At 48.2% G+C, this 20,000-nt stretch overlaps 1 protein-coding gene across 1 annotated transcript in view; it reads left to right on the forward strand.

Annotated features, from left to right (window-relative positions):
• Nucleotides 1–20,000, forward strand: part of med23 (mediator complex subunit 23) — a 95,769-nt gene that overhangs the window by 55,833 nt on the left and 19,936 nt on the right. Inside the window, exons 19-21 of the mRNA XM_080533244.1 lie at nucleotides 1,011–1,216; nucleotides 6,747–6,927; nucleotides 16,651–16,821. Coding sequence (XP_080389370.1) covers nucleotides 1,011–1,216; nucleotides 6,747–6,927; nucleotides 16,651–16,821 — 558 coding nt within the window. The remainder of the gene's footprint in view (nucleotides 1–1,010; nucleotides 1,217–6,746; nucleotides 6,928–16,650; nucleotides 16,822–20,000) is intronic.

A 20,000-nucleotide genomic window follows, 5' to 3' on the forward strand; every position in this document is an offset into this window, starting at 1 on the left:
TGGCATTTAGCAGACGCCTTATTCCAAAGCGACTTACAATCAATACATTTGAATACTAAGCAAGTGAATCATCAATCCACCAGTCATAGCAGGAAGAGTAATCTAGCTCAGGCCCGGGGCCATTGATAGAAGGAAAAACCTTCTTCTATCACCTTCTTCTAAACTTTTTTTTTTTAAATATATATATATTTAGACACTGGAGAAACAGAGAAACAGTACAAGGGGGCAATAGACGTTTTTAGGGACACAGTAGAGAGGAAAAGCGGGTGTCTTCAGGAGACGCAGTGCTGGGGGGCAGTAGATGTCTCAGGAGGAGCAGTTAAGGTGTAACCTGAAGAGATGGGTCTTCAGTCTCCGACGGAAGATGGGTAGTGACTCTGCAGTTCTGACAGCCGTGGGAAGCTCATTCCACCAGCGGGGAGCCAGTGGATTTCCACCAGAGAAAGTGATCGTCGTCTCCGTCAATTACAGGCTGGTGGCGATAGGCAGTCGTCTCTAACTCTGCTCGCTCCTCTCTCATGCAAGTCTCACACACAGCCTCGTCAAGATCTGCTGGCTTGCCCTTGTCATTCAGTCGGAACCCGAAATGCTTTCAAATTTCAGTTCTGTCGTCACTTTTATAGCATCTTCAACCACAGACAGTGGTGCTGGACAAACACGCTAAAGGCGTTTATTATATATCGCAATTTAGGACGGTTTTATGACGGTATTGACCACAAAAAATGTCAACCACAATATAACTGTAAAGCCGCCCAACCCTAACACACACACACAGACACACACACACACACACACACACACACGCACACACACACACACACACACACACACACACACACACACACACACACAGTCAGTAATACACACATACATTAATACAGACACATACGCACGCACGCACGCACTCCTTCCTTCCTTCCCCAGTGAAAGGCTTAACTTCTGTACTGTATGTGCGTGTGCGTGTCTGTGTCTGTGTCTGTGTGTGTGTGTGTGTGTGTCCTCCCTCCCAGGCGTTCTTCAAGCAGAACAACGTTCCCCAGGAGAGCCGCTTCAACCTGAAGAAGAACGTGGAGGAGGAGTACAGGAAGTGGAAGAGCATGACCAATGAGAATGACATCATCACCCACTTCTCCATGCAGGGCTCCCCGCCACTCTTCCTCTGCCTGCTCTGGAAGATGCTGCTGGAGACCGACCACATCAACCAGATAGGCTTCAGGTATAGAACCACATCAACCAGATAAGCTTCAGGTATAGAACCACATCAACCAGATAGGCTCCAGGTATAGAACCACATCAACCAGATAGGCTTCAGGTAGATATACACCACCTAGACAGGCTTCAGGTAGATATACACCACCTAGACAGGCTTCAGGTAGATATACCCCACCTAGACAGGCTTCAGGTAGATATACACCACCTAGATAGGCTTCAGGTACATATACACCACCTAGACAGGCTTCAGGTAGATATACACCACCTAGACAGTCTTCTGTATAGATATACACCGCCTAGACAGGCTTCCGGTAGATATACACCACCTAGATAAGCTTCAGGTAGATATACCCCACCTAGACAGGCTTCAGGTAGATATACACCACCTAGACAGGCTTCGGGTAGATATGCACCACCTAGACAGGCTTCAGGTAGATATACACCACCTAGACAGTCTTCTGTATAGATATACACCGCCTAGACAGGCTTCAGGTAGATATACACCACCTAGATAAGCTTCAGGTACATATACACCACCTAGACAGGCTTCAGGTAGATATACACCACCTAGACAGTCTTCTGTATAGATATACACCGCCTAGACAGGCTTCAGGTAGATATACACCACCTAGACAGGCTTCAGGTAGATATACACCACCTAGACAGGCTTCAGGTATAGAAACACATCACCTAGATAGTATGGTTGGGCAGAGGAGGGTGTGATGGGGGGATGAGGGAGGATGAGGGTGTGATGGGGGGATGAGGGAGGAGGAGGTAGTGATGGGGGGATGAGGGAGGAGCAGGGTGTGATGGGGGGATGAGGGAGGAGGAGGGTGTGATGGGGGTATGAGGGAGGAGAAGGGTGTGATGGGGGGATGAGGGAGGAGGAGGGTATGATGGGGGATGAGGGAGGAGGGTGCAATGGGGGGATGAGGGAGGAGGAGGGTGTGATGGGGGGATGAGGGAGGAGGAGGGTGTGATGGGAGGATGTGGGTGAGATGGGGGTTTGAGGGAGGATGAGGGTGTGATGGGAGGATGAGGGAGGTGGATGGGGGGATGAGGGAGGAGGAGGCTGTGCTGGGGGGATGAGGGAGGAGGAGGGTGTGATGGGGGGATGAGGGAGGATGGGGGGGATGAGGGTGTGATGGAAGGATGAGGGAGGAGGAGGGTGTGATGGGGGGATGAGGGTGTGATGGGGGGATGAGGGAGGACGAGGGTGTGATGGGGGGATGAGGAAGGATGAGGGTGTGATGGGGGGATGAGGGAGGATGAGGGTGTGATGGGGGGATGAGGGAGGAGGAGGGTGTGATGGGAGAGTCGTCCTTTCTCTCCTGTTGCAGCTGGTCCCTCCAACACAAAGACCTGTTGTGTGGCACACACACACACACACTGGTACACTGACATACTCTCACACACACACACACACACACACACACACACTGATACACTGACATACTCTCTCACACACACACACACACACACACACACAAACAAACACTTCACTCTCTCATTACACACACACACACACAGCCCCCTACTTGTCATTCTGAACAGCAGCGCGGGGATTTAACCCACTAACGCTGACTCTCAGCTGCACAATCACACAGAACACACACACTCACACACACTCAGAACACACACACACACACACACTCAGAACACACACACACACACACACACTCAGAACACACACACACATTCAGAACACACATACTCAGAACGCACACACACACACACACACTCAGAACACACACACACACACACACACACACAGAACACACACACACACACACTCAGAACACACACTCAGAACACATACACACACACACACCGATCGCACACACTCTGAACACAATCGCACTCAGAACACACACACACTCAGAACACACACACACACACACTCAGAACACACACACACACACTCAGAACACACACATACTCAGAACACACACACACTCAGAACACACACATACTCAGAACACACACACACTCAGAACACACACACACTCAGAACACACACACACACTTAGAACACACACACACACACACTCAGAACACACTCAGAACACACGCACACACTCAGAATACACACATACTCAGAACACACACACACTCAGAACACACACACACACTCAGAACACACGCACACGCACTCAGAACACACACACACACACACACACACACACACTCAGAACACACACATACTCAGAACACACACACACTCAGAATACACACACACACTCAGAATACACACACACTCAGAACACACAAACACACACACACTCAGAACACATATACACACACACACACACACACACTCAGAACACACACACACACACTCAGAACACACACTCAGTCTCACACGGCCGTCATCTGAATGTGTTATTCAGTAATCAGGGCGTGTGATTGGCTGTATCAAGGCTGTATCAAGGCTGTATCAAGGCTGTATGAGTGAATGCTGCAGCAGTGTTCAGTGTTCTATGAATCTATTTGTCCCTCACCGTCTCTCTCTCTCCCCTCTCGCCTTTATAGGAAAGAACTCTCTCCCCCTCCTCCTCATTCCTCCCATTCTCTCCCCCTCCTCCCCCTCCCTCCCATTCTAGTAGATGTTTCCCTGTGAGAGAAGCTGATGTTAGGAATGCGCAGTCGTGTGACATGGACACGCACACACACACACACACACACACACACACACACTCAGGGCCCAGTTGTTCAAAACGTTTAATCTGGATCAGAATGATCAAGGATCAGATGGAGCTGGCTGATTTCCCCTCTACGACTCAAAATCAGCCAGATAGATCTGATCCTGGATCATTCTGATCCAGATTGGAAAGTTTTGAACAACTGGGCTCTGGAGACACGTTGTACTGTGGAGAAATACATTTTATTACATTTTTAAAAACAGTGCTTTTATTAAAGGAAGCCGATCAGGGATAAAGCAGATGAAACAGCCCTTGTTAACACAATGCCTGTCTGTCTTCCTGCCTGCCTGCCTGTCTGTCTGCCTGGGGGTCTGTTTGGTTGAGACCTACTTGGCAATAAATCTGATTCAGACAGAGAGATAGGGAGAGAGAGAGACTGATGGGTTGTTTATATAACCTGTCTGGAGGACCTTTCTGTGGAAGTTATTACATGCTCCAACGACTCCCTCTCTCTCTCTGTCTCTCTCTTTGTTTCACTCTCCTCCTTCTCTCTTTCCCTATCTCTCTCTTTTCTCTCTTGTCTGTAGGAAAGAATCCCCCCCTCTTCTCACAGGATGAGGGAGGGAGGGATAAGAGAGGGAGGGATGAGAGAGGGAGGGATGAGGCTACATCTCTGTACTGTAAACCTGCCTCTGCCTTGTACGTCACAGCCCTGCAGAGTGATGGCTGGAGAGCACCAGGCCAGGCAGTCCTAGGAGGTTCTTTCTAAGACATTCACATTTACATTTTTACCATTTAGCAGAGACAGTCTCTCTGGAGTAACTTAGAGCTAAGTGCCTTACTCAAGGGCACACTAGTGGTGGTGTTCCCAGGAGGGATTTGAACTCATGACCTTCGGATCACCAGTCCAACTCACTATCCACTAGACCACCACTTTTAGCCATTACCCGGAGAACCATAGTAGGCAGTCCTAGGAGAGCTTTGTAAGACATTTACATTTTTACCATTTAGCAGACACTTCACTTTTATCCAAAGTGATTTACAATTAGAGATTACAGGGACAGTCTCCCTGGAGTACTTTAGGGCTTAAGTGCCAATGGGCAAATAAAGTGGTCTTTTGGTAAAGGGATAATTTCACAGTGGCCTCAATGGTGCAAAAAAAATAAATGCTATACAGAGCACGATGACACGAAACGAAACGCAACACAACACAATCCAGTAGACAGCTGTAATGTGACACAGAGCCAGGGGACTGCAGCAGAGACGCTGGTTCCAGCAGGGCTTTGAGGAGAGGATGACTCAGAGGGGTTCAGAGGTTTAGAGGGATTTACAGAGCAGAATGCTGCCCCTGCATTCTGCCCCTGACTCACCCAGCAGCCCAGCCTGGCTTTGAACGCTGACCTGGGCCCTGGCGTTTAGGCCCTGTCTGCCCTGGGGTCTGGAGTTTAGGCCCTGTCTGCCCTGAGGTCTGGGGTTTAGGCCCTGTCTGCCTGGAGGATGGAGGTCCAATAGGAAACATAGCACCTCTACAAAGAGGACAATGGAACTGGATTCTCTCTCCCTCTCTCTCTCTCTCTCACTCTCTCTCTCTGTCTCTCTCTCTCTGTCTCACTATCTCACTCTTTCTCTCTCTCACTGTCCTCCCTCACTCTCTCCTCCCCCCTCTCTTCCACTCGTGCACTCTTTCTCTTGTTCCTTGTCTCACTCTCCTCCATCTCTCTCCATCTCTTCTCTCTTTCCTTCCTCTCCCGTAGGAAAGAAAGCTCTCCCCCTCTCTTCCCGCACAAAGAGACATAGCGAGGAATTAGACGTTGTTTAGATGTCGTTGAATGCCTGTACGTCACCTGGTTTTTAACAATAAAGTAACATCTTACTCCCTCACTCTCTCTTTCTTCTCCAGTCTGTAGGAAAGAAACCCCACCCCCTCTCCTCCTCCACAGAACCAGGAAGTTACATGTTCTCATCCGCTTCCGTTGTGTTTCAAGGGTTAGCTTTGGGGCGGCTGTGGCGCAGGAGGTAGTGCCGCCGTCTAATGATCGCAAGGTTGGCAGATCGGTGGTTCGAGCCCCGGCTGGCCACATGTCGAAGTGTCCTTGGGCAAGACACTGAACCCCAAATTGCTCCCAGTGAGCTCCCAGTGCCTTGCATGGCAGCTTGCCGCCATTGGTGTGTGAATGTGCGAATGAGAGGCCGTTGTAAAGTGCTTTGGATAAAGGCGCTATATAAGTGCAGTCCATTTACCAGTCCGTTTACCGTTAGCTGAAATGGTTCATCAGTTTGTGCGTCTTGGTTGGAGAGAGAGATAGATATAGAGGTAGAGGCCTTCTCCTCTGCTGGCCTGTCTCCCTGCCTAATGATGGAATGACTGATGGCGTGTCAGGAAGGTGCTGCTGCTGCTTGGTGGTCTGATGTTGAATCACTGTGGGGTGTGGGGACATGTCAACTTGAATACAGGCGGGTATATCTCTCACACGCAGACACCACACACACACACACACACACACAGACACCACACACACACACAGACACACACACGCAGACACCACACAGACACACACACACACACACGTAGACACCACACAGACACGCACACACACACGCAGACACACCTCATTAGTAATGGGATTGAATAGCGACAGTCTGTCCTCACTCATCAGTAATGATGCACAGTAAACATGATTCCTCTAGGCATTTGTGTGTGTGTGTGTGTGTGTGTGTGCGTGTGTGCGTGTGTGCATATGCGTGTGTGTGTGTGTGTGTGCGCGAGAGAGAGACACACAGATACCACCTGTATTCAGTTTGCCATCTGCCGTCATCACACGCTGCAATGATTCAACATCAGACCACAACATCAGTTCTGAGATGTGTAATGTGTGTCATGCCTCCCTCCAGGGTGCTGGAGCGTATCGGGGCGCGGGCGCTGGTGGCCCACGTCAGGACCTTCGCTGACTTCCTGGTGTACGAGTTCTCCACCTCCGCCGGCGGCCAGCAGCTCAACAAGTGCATCGAGATCCTCAACGACATGGTGTGGAAGTACAACATCGTCACCCTGGACCGCCTCATCCTCTGTCTGGTGAGGGACGCCACCAAACAATTGGGGGTGGTGGGTGGTGGCCTAGTAGTGAATAGTGGAGTTGGCAATCAGAAGGTCATGAGTTCAAATCCCCCACCTGGGAACACCACCATCAGTGTGCCTCTGAGTAAAGCCTGGTACACACATAAAGATAATCTGGCCGATTTCCCCCCTTCCGACCAAGGACAGCAAACGCCCGATTATCGGATGGCTCTAAAGATTATCCTACAAGATTATCCTGTGGTGTGAGGTGTGTTAAGAGTCCATTTCTCCCGACAATCTGCTTGGAAAATGGTCGGGCCGACAATCGTAAATGGTGTGTTCAACATTTACGACCAAAAATCCGTATGTGTGGGGGCAACTCCCGACTCCCGACAACTCCCGACTAGGGTTGCCAGATGGGCTCGGGTTTTTATGGTGGAATTAGCGCTTTTAGACTGTGGTTAGGGTGGAAAGTGTCAATCCCATCTGGCAACCCTGCTCGCGAGTCCGATTGTGACGTGGATGGAATGTAGCCAATCAAGAAGCGAGCTGACTTCTTCTTTTCGTTCTTCGGCACTTTATTTGCCCTGTCACACATGGCTGCCTCGTACAGGTCAGTCAGGGTACTACGTTAGATCACGCAAGGTTTCTGGCTTGGGGAACGAGACTCTAGACCAGGGGTCGGCAATTAGGTTTGGCCTCGGGCCAACATTTTTTTGAGCTACTAGATGGCGGGCCAGAACATAATCAAAGGCTAATTTAAGTAATTGATTGTTTAAAAAATGTGACACGTTCTAATACTTGTACACATTGCTAGTCAACTAACACAGCTTGTTTTGTGAGCCTGCTAACAATGTAAAGTAGTGTTATAGTTAACTAGGTAGTAGTCCAATCCATTACGTTGCAGTATTAGGCTTGACTAGCGAGTTTGTGTTGTGATTCTCAACAACGTTGAAACGTAGTTTCACCCTCTTCCATAGTTTTGAATAATAAATGTGTGGACTGACGATGTATCGCAGCCTAACTTATTCTAATAATTATTTAACATAGTTTTATTCAGATAATTATTCCCCCCTCCTCCCAGACAAGGTCACATTATTATTGGATTGGTTGTTTGCGTGTCGGGTGAAGTTAGCTAAACATTTAACCTGCTAGCAAGAGAAACATAATGTCACTCTCCAAAGGTCTAAAGAGGAAAGTTGACGGTGAAAACAGGGCATTTAAAGAGGAATGGACAGCGAACTATACGTTCATCCTACCTGGTTTCATCAATGCAAAGCCGTTGTGAGACTCACATTTTCCGTGCTCACAATGTTCCCTTTCTATACATGCGAGTCGTCCTTTTCGTCAATGAATGTGATAAAGACGCACGAGAGGAATCGATTGATGCATAAAAAATAAAAATAAACTGCCTGCGGATGGCGGTATACCCTTCAAATAACAAACAATCTCTGCATGTCTCGCGGACATCTCAACATGGATCCATGTCGTTATCATAATGGTCTTATTAATTAGTAATCACTGAGTATGAAAGCATAGTGGGACTGTCAAATTAGTCCAGAAATCTCCTCAGTAAAGTTTTGTGTCAATCCAGGAGGAACTCCAGACAGCTCTGAACCCCTTACAGGAGATCGTTGCATCTTAGAAAGAAGGTTGCGGCGGTGCATAAACTATAGAGTTGCGATAGTTGAGACTCTCTCTAATTAATTTGAAATACAGTGTCCGTTATTACAAACCTGCCTAAATGTCCCTTTGAAAACACTCAAGTTATCACTATTATCAATAATCAAATCAAGAATATTATTAGTTTTCAAAACAACCGCGGATTAAAGTGACGTCAATATCACCAGATATCAAGCAAATACTGACCGATGGGAGATGCCACTTTTCACATTACGTGAGTACCAAGCCTGTCGTTATTGTATTTAATAACCTAATTGTATTTTGTATATTTTGAATGAATGGCTTATGGCTCATTGTACTTATTATCCCTAATAGCGCGTTTGCTCTGTCGTTTCAGGAGCATATGCCTACCACCACTTTTGCGCCGATTTTGTTGTCAATGTTTTTCAGAAAATTAAACAGAATTTGCTTTGTTACTGTTCATATGTGTGTTGCAGTCACATACGTAAACATTACGTTTGAATGATTTAATGAGCTGATGTTATTTTTTTCAAACCACACACGCTATTTCAGCACCACGCCTTGTCCACCTACTTATGATTCACTCTGAGGGGTTCAGCGTCAGTGCGCTTCGCTGCCTGATTGTCTGTCCCTGTGTCATTCACTCTCAACATGAATAAAAGTACAATACGCCTTATTCAGGTGGAGGTCGATTCTCTATTCGGACATTATAGGCGTGGTGTGGGACTGTCGGTCCGATATTGTAAAAATAAATAAAAAAAATACATAAATAAAAGTGGATTCTCAAAATAATCTGCTGGGCCAAATATTATTGGTGACGGGCCAGCAATGGCCCACGGGCCGCCTATTGCCGACCCCTGCTCTAGACTGTCGTAACGATAGTCTTTTGGCATTTTCCCACTACAGGGCCGACCCGGGTCGGCCCGGGCTGGCCCTGTTCTTTTGCCTTTCTCCACTGCCAACCGAGCCGGACCAGGCCACAGTACCCGTGCCATTTTTAGTTCCTGTTCGGGAGGGGTAGCGAAAGTTGGGGAAAGGTACTTTTTTTGCCAGGCTGCGTGTGACGTGTGACGCTGCATACCGTTGATTGGTCAACGGAAATCGTCATCCCATGTTCATAGATTTCTTCGCTAACCGCCAACAGATTTCGCTCTCGGAAAATGTCACTTACTGTTTCTGTAATAACTTATTAATAAAGATTTGAAAAATTATGATAACCATCTTATTATCTTAGTTTAATGTCATTTCAATGCATCATAGAACTTTTATTTACAACAAGCATAACAAAAAAATCGCTATTACGGTGATGTGCATATGCTGCTCCTCAGTCCAGCGCGCTTCATCATCCCCCATCTAAAACTGCTATCTCCCCTTTTCATCCCTTGTGTCATTTTATCAATGAACATGGTATTACTGTTATTTCAACATTTAAGCCTCTTTCACACAGTTCCCTTTAACTTCAATGGAATCCCAAGCTGTGCCGTCCAGGCATTTTTGCTGTTCACTCATGAGCCAACTGCTGGTAGATTCACGTCTTGCTCCCTTTAACATGTCGGCGATTCCCTAGTTGCAAGATCTAAACTACAAATCTACTAGAACTGAAAGCGGCAAGTAACAGGCACGTAACATCCATATTCTGTATAAATAAATATATATGAATACCAGCAAGACAGTGCAGGACTCGTATCCATAACAAACGCAGAGATTGTATGAGCCCCGCGTCATTCCAATGAGAGAAGCACACACAAAACACACAACACACAAAGCACACACAATGAGAGAAGCACAGCCTTTCCGTAGAAATACATCGCTCCCTGTCTAACGTTATATATCTAACGTTGCATGTTTTAAGGCTGATCTGTGCATGATGGTGCTGCATTTTGACATAATTCTTATCGCATTTCCCCCCGTTGTGATGTGCTGTGCCGTTCCATAGTCCAGTGCTTCATCATCCCCCTTCTAAAACTGCCATCACCCCTTTCCATTCATTTTATCAATGAACGTGGTATTACATATTTACATATTACATATTTGTTGTTATTTATGGAAGTGTCCGGTTGCTGGAGGAACCAGGACGCCGGCTACACGGCACAGTTTAGCCCGAAATAGAGAGAGTGCTTTATCCCGGTAATAGAATACAGTTCCAGTAATAACACTTTTATCTCTATATTGTAATCATTCTCTTCCTCTGTTTTTAAATGTTGATCTATTTATATCGATCTATTCTTGCCAATTCCTTATTACCAGTGGAAAGGGAGAAGGCTAAAACACTTTAGGACTTTCGGTTCAACAGAGGAATTTATGGAACTCGCGCAGAGTTCATCTCGAACTGATTCAGTTCGTTGATGTGACGAACTGAAAGCGGCAAGTAACTGGCACTTAACGTTACATGTTTTAAAGCTGATCTGTGCATGATAATGCTGCATTTTGACATAATTCTTATCGCATTTCCCCCCAATGAGCTGTATAGCGGCACTTATTACAGTGAAGTGCTCTTATTTCAAATGTTTTTTTATTGAGCCAAAACAATGTTCACAGGTTATGTTGGATCAACGCTCATTTTCATTTACACAACAGATATACACAGATATATTCAAGTTTTTTCTATATATTTGGAGCAGTATCAAGACATAGAAAAAACTGAAAACAAACGAACAGACCAAAAAGATATAGAGAAAACATAAAATAAAATTTTAAAATTAAGAATAAACAAAAGATGTAAGAGTTCTGTCCTTATCTACCCTGTACCCTGTATCTACCTTGTACCCTTTACCCTGTACCCTTTTACCCTGTACCCTTCTACCCTGTACCCTTCTACCCTGTACCCTTCCCTATTTTCCCCTGTCCCCGCTATTTCCCTATCCCCTATCCTTCATTCACTCATTCATTCATCAAGTAAGTAGGGAATATTGCACTACGGTCATATATTTAGGTGCACGCACCGGAAACGGAAGTGGATAGACTACTGTTATAATGTGTACACCTGCATTCGCCCTGCTCAGGACTTGTTTGATTATTGTCATTTTGCAGAGTTATTTCATTAAAGAAGCGAATGAACAAATGGAATATCGTTCTTATTTATAATCAAACAACGTGATGCAGTCAAGCAGACAAACCAACAAAGAAGACGCATGTATCCGCGAACGACTCACACGGACATCGGCAAATAACGCCACCCGGGAATCTGAATACGGACATGTCGTCAAAGAATATAACTGGTAATTAACAGAATATTTTTTTGGGGAGTAGCTGTACTAATGGCACCTGTAATAGTGGATTGCCCGATCGAGGGCTGTGACTATGTAGCCAGACATGAAGAGGCAGCAGTGGTAGTGGCCATGCTGAACATACATGCAACAACACACACTGCAGTCCCCAGAGCGCCGAGCAACAGTAAAATGGAGAAACTCAGGCGCCCCTCTATAGCACTGGCCGGGACGGCAGAGACTTGGTCATACTTCGTAACCCGCTGGGGTGAATACAAGAGGGGCACTAAGCTGATCGGACCCGACATCGTCACACAGCTCCTAGAGTGCTGCGAAGAGGATCTGAGGAAAGACCTCACTCGCGCTGCAGGCAGAAGCCTGGTAGACAGCGATGAGAGAGAGGTCCTCGCGGCCATGAAGGCGCTCGCCGTCCGTGCGGAAAACACCATGGTGGCTCGGGTGGCCCTATCTAACATGCGACAGGGACATGAGGAGCCCATCCGATCATTCCACGCCCGCTTGAAGGGGCAGGCAGACACTTGCAAATATGAGATGGACTGCACTAAGGCGGGGTGTGATCAAATCAATAACTTCACGCGCGGAGTCCTCTGTGTTCTGGCCAGGCATGTCAGCCGACATCAGCGCCGCTCGGAACAACTGCGAGCACTGCCACCGGATGGCGCCTTCACAACCTGGGGCACCGCCGACCCCGCCCATCCCGGCCGTTTACCCCTTCCAGGCGGTGTGCTCAGACTTTTTCATGCACAGAGGTGTACACTACCTCGTGACGGTGGACCGTTACTCGAACTGGCCGATCATCTCAAGGTCATCGGGTGGCGCTCTCGACCTGATAAGCCACTTACGTCGCGCCTTCGCGACATACGGGACACCTGAGGAGCTCTCATCAGACGGGGGGCCTGAGTTCACCTCCGCCGAGACCAGGTCTTTCCTGCGCAGATGGGGGGTCCACCATCGCCTCTCATCAGTGGCTTTCCCCCACAGCAACTGCCGTGCAGAGATAGGGGTGAAAACGATGAAACGGCTGATCACTGACAACACTGGCCCGAAGGGTGAACTCGACACTGACGCCGTGCAGAGGGCGGTACTGCAGTACCGCAACATGCCTGACCCGGACACCAAGATTTCCCCAGCGATGTGTGTGTTCGGCCGCCCGATACGCGATTTCATCCCGATCGCCCCCGGAAAATACAGGCCTCATGAAACTTGGCGTGAGACACTGACAGCGAGGGAGGAGGCCCTCCGCAAACGCCATATCCGCACAGCGGGCACCTGGGCGGAGCACACTAAACGCCTTCCGCCGCTCGTAGTTGGGGATTTGGTCCGTGTACAGAACCAGACAGGACCCCACCCCAACAAATGGGACCGGACGGGCTGCGTCGTGGAGGTGCGTCAGCACGATCAATACGTGATCAAGATTGACGGCTCGGGCAGGATCACACTTCGGAACAGGAGATTCCTGCGCAAGTTCTACCCGGTTCGCAATGACCAGCTTCCGCCCCGATCGATCTATGATGATCTGGCGATCCGCATCGCCAGGCCGGCGCCTATTGGTGCGCCGCGGATGCCTGACCCCACAAGCGGCCCTGGAATACCCGTATCGGAGCCTGGGTCCGCCCCGCCGCTGGCGCTGCCATCAGCGGGCTCTCCCCGGCGTGGGACACACCCCACATCCGCCTCGCCTGTGACACCAGCTCGAGACTCGCCAGGGTGTGCCGTCCCCCAGATGTCGCTGCCGGCCCCTGGGGCCACAGTGGTCTCTTCCCCGCCAGTCCCGGTCACGTCGCTGCCGCCGCCGCCGTCAGGCCTACGCCGGTCCGCTAGGGCGACCTGCGTGCCTGCCTGGCACAGAGACTTTTCCATGGGTTGACATTGCTAGGTTATATGGGCGTTGTATTGTGTTGTGCACTTTGCTTGTTGATTCGTGTTTTGTACGGACACTTGAGTTATTCTCTTCTTATAGGCTTGTTGTTGTTTCAGCCTTTATTGTAGTCGTGTTAAAGGCTCGGGGGGAGATAGGGAATATTGCACTACGGTCATATATTTAGGTGCACGCACCGGAAACGGAAGTGGATAGACTACTGTTATAATGTGTACACCTGCATTCGCCCTGCTCAGGACTTGTTTGATTATTGTCATTTTGCAGAGTTATTTCATTAAAGAAGCGAATGAACAAATGGAATATCGTTCTTATTTAGTAAGACCGAAACAGTGTAAATGTATGTTACAACTTAAGAGCTTAAATGCGTCAGATGAGACACGAGAGGTTGCCAGATCACATTATATTGTGCAAGTTTGTCCTTTAATATATATCTGATTCTTTCCAAGTGCAGTGTACTGGTTAAATCACGAAGCCACATTTTGGAGGTAGGGACCGTTGTTTCTTTCCATGACATAAGTAATAGTTTTTTTGCTGTGATGAGGCAGTAAGAGAGGAGATGTTGTTGGGCTGTGGTGAGTTTTCTTAATGTTTCAGATACACCGAGAATAATCAATAAAGGATCTGGCTCTATTGGAATATTTTGAATTTCTGAGATGTTGTTGAAGATATCAGTCCAAAAGGATGTGACTTTGGGGCACGATACGAAGCTATGAAAGAGAGTTGCCTCTGAGGAATGACATTTATCACATGTGGGTGATGCGTCTGGATACATGTTGTGTATTTTTACTTTGGAATAATGACGTCTATGTAGTATCTTAAATTGTATGAGACAGTGCCTGGCGTTATTTGAGCATTGATGTATGTGTTGGAGACTTTCTGTCCATATGTCATCTGGTATTTGGACACCCATGTCTTTTTCCCAGTTGGTCTTGAAACTTTCCGCAGATGGGGATGTTATTGATAGTAAGGTGTCGTACAGATAAGAGATGAAATTGTCTTTATATGGTGACGTTTTAAGGCAGTTATCTAATGTTGAATGGTTTTCAGTTTCAAATCCTGTATATAGGATATCTCTGATTTGTAAATATCTAAAAACGTTGTTGTATGGGAGATTAAACTTCTTTTGTAGTTGTGCGAAGGTGGCGAATGTACCCTCAATATATAAATCTTGGAGTCACTCCATGTGGAGAAGTCTAAAGTAGATGGGATGAATGTGGGATTATTTGCAATGGGCAAGGCGAGAGATATACGATGAAGACCGAAATGCGATTTGATTTGTTTCCATATACGTGTTAGGTTGTGTATGATAGGGTTACAGTTGTAGATTGACTTGACAATTGAAGTGGGAGCTAAGAGTATAGTACCTGAATAGGGATGACAGTCTTCTTGTTCCATTTTTAACCAATTAGGTTGAGAGATTGAGGTATCCAGCCAGAAAGCAAAGGACTTAATGGCAGTAGCCCAGTAGTATAGTATGAAATTTGGAAGAGCTAGTCCTCCGTCAGATTTGGGCTTGTAGAGATGTTTTTTACTTATTCTATGAGCTTTGTAGTTCCATAAGTAAGGCATTATTATCGAGTCCAATTTCTTAAAGAATGTTTTTGTCAGAAAAAAGTTCTGAATTAGGTATAATATTTGAGGTAAGAAGATCATCTTGATGGAGTTCACTCTGCCGAGCAGGGAGATAGGAAGAGTTTTCCAGAATTGAATTTTAGTTTGTAATTTATGTATTAGGGACTGGAAGTTGGCTTGAGTGAAGTGCTGAAGTACAGTCCCGGGTCGCTCCGTATAATGGAGAAGCGTTTCTGAATGTACGGCACGGGTCGGATACAAATGTGGCCCGGTTCGGGTCGCGTCAGCCCGGTAGTGGAAAAGCGCCATTTATGTCTGTGGGGTGCTGAAATGGGAATATCGGCGCACACCACACACAATACGATCAAGGCTGTTCAATCCAAGATGTTTTATGATTCATGTGTGGGGTCTGTCTCAGATAAAAAATCTGTTATCCTTATGTGTGTACCGGGCTTTAGGCACTTTTCCCTGAGTTACTCTGCTAAATGTTAAAAAATGTTTTAATGTAGAACGTCTTACGAAGCCATCCTAGGACTGCCTAGTGTGGCTCTCCTGAGACCGTCTCAGAAAGCCCTCATATGACTTAAAGCTTGCAATAAAACAAAGATCTTTGCACAGATGTTGCTTTTTTTCCACTCTATTTGATACTCTACAGCTCAAGCACCTCAGTTAAGTCTGATAACGGATGAGCGGTGGTATTTTCACTATTTTTAAGTCACTTTGGATAAAAGCCTCTACCAAATGATATAAATGTGAATGCGACCACCTCCGTTCAGATGTTCTGGTAGAGATTGCATGTCCGAGGTTAGAGCATATAACGTTTCACCACTAAGGGATCTTGGAAAGCAATTCGGTTGTTAAGTCGTGACGTGTTTCCGGGTCCAAAGTTGGCTGAGGCGCTCTCTTCGAAATGCCTCAGTAATAATAATAATAATTCATTATATTTGTATAGCGCTTTTCCAAGGCTCAAAGACGCTGACAATATGGGGAAACGGGAAAGTGCTGTGTCCCTTGTTGTATGAATAGATCCGAGTCTAAAAAACGATTGAACTGTCATTGTGCGCTTAGGTGGCATAGTGGATTAAGCGCTGACCATGTCCCGGTTCGATTCCAGCCGTGGACATGTCCTGCATGTCATCCCTTCTCTCTCTCTCAACCATCCTTCCTGTCATAATCTCTACTGTGTCTGTCATTAAAAAGGAAAAATATGAGTGAGACTGCCCCACTCAGAAAAAAAAAGACGTTTTTATTTGGACCCGGAAATTGCTAAACGTCACGTTTGAAGTCAGACTTAACAACCGAATACCGATTCCTACATACCGGCATGTTTTCAGATTCCACTCTCTTTTGTAAGTCCGTTTGGAATTGTATTGTGCAGGTTCAGTGTAAAAAAGTTTGTTCTCTTTCCGCCCCCCCCAGGCGATGAGGAGCCATGAGGGTAACGAGGCGCAGGTGTGCTACTTCATTATCCAGCTCCTCCTCCTCAAACCCAACGACTTCAGGAACCGCGTAAGCGACTTCGTCAAGGAGAACGCCCCAGAACACTGGCTGCAGAGCGACTGGCACACCAAGCACATGAGCTACCACAGGGTAAGAACCAATCATGACCTGCCACCACAGGGTACCAACCAATCACACGTGACCTACCACAAGGTAGGTTCTGTTCTGGGGTCTAGTCTCCTCTGTCTGTTCTGGGGTCTAGTCTCCTCTGTCTGTTCTGGGGTCTAGTCTCCTCTGTCTGTTCTGGGGTCTAGTCTCCTGTTTTGGGGTCTACCTGCTCTGTTCTAGGGGCAGGGATTAAAGTTCTCCGTCGCTACGACGGATTTCCGTCAATTTATTCCAAGTTGCGACGGATTTTCCGTCTATTGGCTACCTGGTGTATGATTTGTAGAGGCATACAATCTATTTTGATGTCTGTATTAGGTATATCAATTATATATAATAGCCTATAATAGCCTACATATAGGGCTTTATTTGGCTACAACTATGCGACAGTAACTACTAGCGCATAACCCATGGCACAGACACAGAGCCAGTAGCCTATGTCTCCAAGGAATCGTGGGTTTTGGATCACTTTATCGGCAAAATCAAGGATGAACTGCGAAGATGAGCTCGCTGACATCCAGGCTGATTGATTCACTGTCAAAGAAATCCTTCCAGTAACAAGGATTTAAGAGGTTTTGGAGGATTTAAGAGGTTTTGGAGGATTGCCATGGGACCGCGCATCGCTCCAAGCCTCGACCAGCATCATTCAGATTCAGATTCAGATTCAGATAACATTTATTGCCATTATGCATACACATATAGGAATTTGCTTCGGCATTACAGTAAGTGCGTTTATACTTTTTTCACGTGTATACAACAACAAATGCAAAAAACAGGACAACACAGGACAGACAACAGTGCATTGGATAGTGCAACATATATAAAGTGCAGTGCAGAGTTTTTACAGTGAGTCCAGTGCATATTCAGTCCTGGGCAGACTTGGGGGCGGGGGGGAGGGGGAAGCCAGAGTCATTTATCAGCCTGGCGGCTGAGGGGAAGAAACTGAGCCTGTGGCGGGCCTTCAGTGCCTTAGGCAGCCGCAACCTTCTTCCAGAGGGAAGCAGGGTGAGGAGGCCGTGGCCGGGGTGGAAGGGGTCGGCCATGATCTTTCTTGCCCTCCTCAGAGCCCTGGTGTCATGCAAGGAGTTGAGGGAGGGCAAGGGACAGCCGATCACCCTCTCTGCTGAACGTAACACCCGCTGCAACTTGGCCTTGTCCTTGGTCGTTGCAGCAGGGAACCAGGTGATGATGGAGTGGGTGAGGATGGACTCTATGATGGCCTTGTAAAACTGGACCATCATGGACCTCGGCAGCCTGAATTTCCTCAGCTGCCGGAGGAAGAACATCCTCTTCTGGGCCTTCTTTGTGAGGGCCTCGGTGTTCCGCTCCCACTTTAGGTCCCTAGAAAGCGGCATGACTCCACGGAGGCCACCGGGGTACCTCCCAGCGTGATGGGAGGGGGCAGGGCTGCTTTCCTACGGAAGTTCACCACCATCTCCACTGTTTTCAGAGCATTGAGCTCCAGATTGTTTAAACTGCACCAGCTCTGCAGCCCCTCGATCTCACCCCTGTAGGCAGATTCGTCCCCCCCGGAGATGAGGTCCACCAGGGTGGTGTCGTCTGCAAACTTCAGGAGCTTGACCGAGGGGTGGCGAGAGACACAGCTGTTGGTGTATAGGGAGAATAGTGCTGGAGACAGGACGCAGCCCTGCGGGGAGCCCGTGCTGGTGGACCTGGAGCTGGAAATGCTCTTCCCCAGCTTCACCCGCTGAGACCTGTCAGTCAGGAAGTCCGTGATCCACCTGCAGTTGGAGTCCGGCACCTGCAGCAGGGATAGCTGGTGCTCCAGGATGTGTGGGAGGATCGTGTTGAAGGCCGAGCTGAAGTCTACGAACAGGATCCTGGCGTAGTTGCCTGCAGTGTCTAGGTGTTCTAGTACGTAGTGCAGAGCCATGTTCACGGCGTCCTCCGTGGATCTATTGGCTCTGTACGCGAACTGCAGGGGGTCCAGCACAGGATCCGTGATGAGCTTCAGGTAGGCCAGGACAAGGCGCTCCAGGACCTTCATGACGACAGAGGTCAGAGCGACGGGTCTGTAGTCGTTGAGGCCTGTGACCTTGGCCTTCTTGGGGACGGGGATGATGGTTGATGCCTTGAAGCACGCTGGGACGTGACACAGCTCCAGCGAGGCGTTGAAGATGTGGGTAAACACCGGGGCCAGCTGGTCGGCGCAGTGCTTCAGGACAGAGGGAGAGACGGAATCCGGACCAGCTGCCTTCCGGGGATTCTGCCTCTTAAACAGTCTGTTTACCTCTCGCACTGTGACAGAGAGAGGGGGTGGGGAAAGGGGGGTGGGGCGGGGCGGGTGAGGAGGGGGGAGGGAGGGGAAAGGGGAGGGTGGGGGTAGCAGGAGGGACATTGGCCCCCATGGGGGACGGGGGTGGTGGTTGTAGCCGGGGGGGGTGGAGGGAGAGGGCGGGGGTGGGCGGGAACCTCTCTTTCTCAAACCTACAGTAGAACTCGTTCAGCTCGTTAGCGAGAGGGAGGTTGTCGGACATCAGCGGGGACTTGGGTTTGTAGTTGGTGATGGTCTTTAGGCCTTTCCAGACGGAGGCGGAATCCCCCTCAGAGAGCTGTTGCTGCAGCTTCTCCGAAAAGCGATGCTTCGCCTCCTTCACAGCTTTGGCGAACCTGTACTTGGCCTGCTTGACCCGGTCCACGTCCCACTGCGCCTAGCCACCTCCTTCTCTGACCTCAGACGCCTGAGTTGGGATGAAAACCAGGGCTTGTCGTTGTTGAAGGACTTCCTGGAGCGGAGGGGGACACACACCTCCTCGCCAAAGCTGATAAATGATGTAACAGTGTCTGTGTATACATCCAGATTGTTACCAGCCTCTGGCCCCGCCCACTCCACCAAGTCCTGGTCACAGCCTGCACTCTCCAACCAGGCGCAGAGTCGCTCACATGCCTCACTGGACCACACCCTGAAGCGCCGTACAACAGGCTTAGAGAGTTTTAACCTCTGCCTGTAGCGAGGGATCAGGTGTATGAGGTGTATGATCATACTCCCGTTTAGTACGACTTACCTCTCAGAAACGGCCTTCAGCTCACTTGTTATAGGAATTAAATAAATAGGCTATGATAAATGCATAGCATTGCAGGTTGTGTGCTATATCAGCTAATAAATGCATAAAAAGACAAATGTATATTTCTTCCCGTAATAG

Source organism: Nansenia antarctica (genome assembly GCF_963989245.1).
Source record: "Nansenia antarctica genome assembly, chromosome: 6".
Classification (NCBI taxonomy): Eukaryota; Metazoa; Chordata; class Actinopteri; order Argentiniformes; family Microstomatidae; genus Nansenia; species Nansenia antarctica.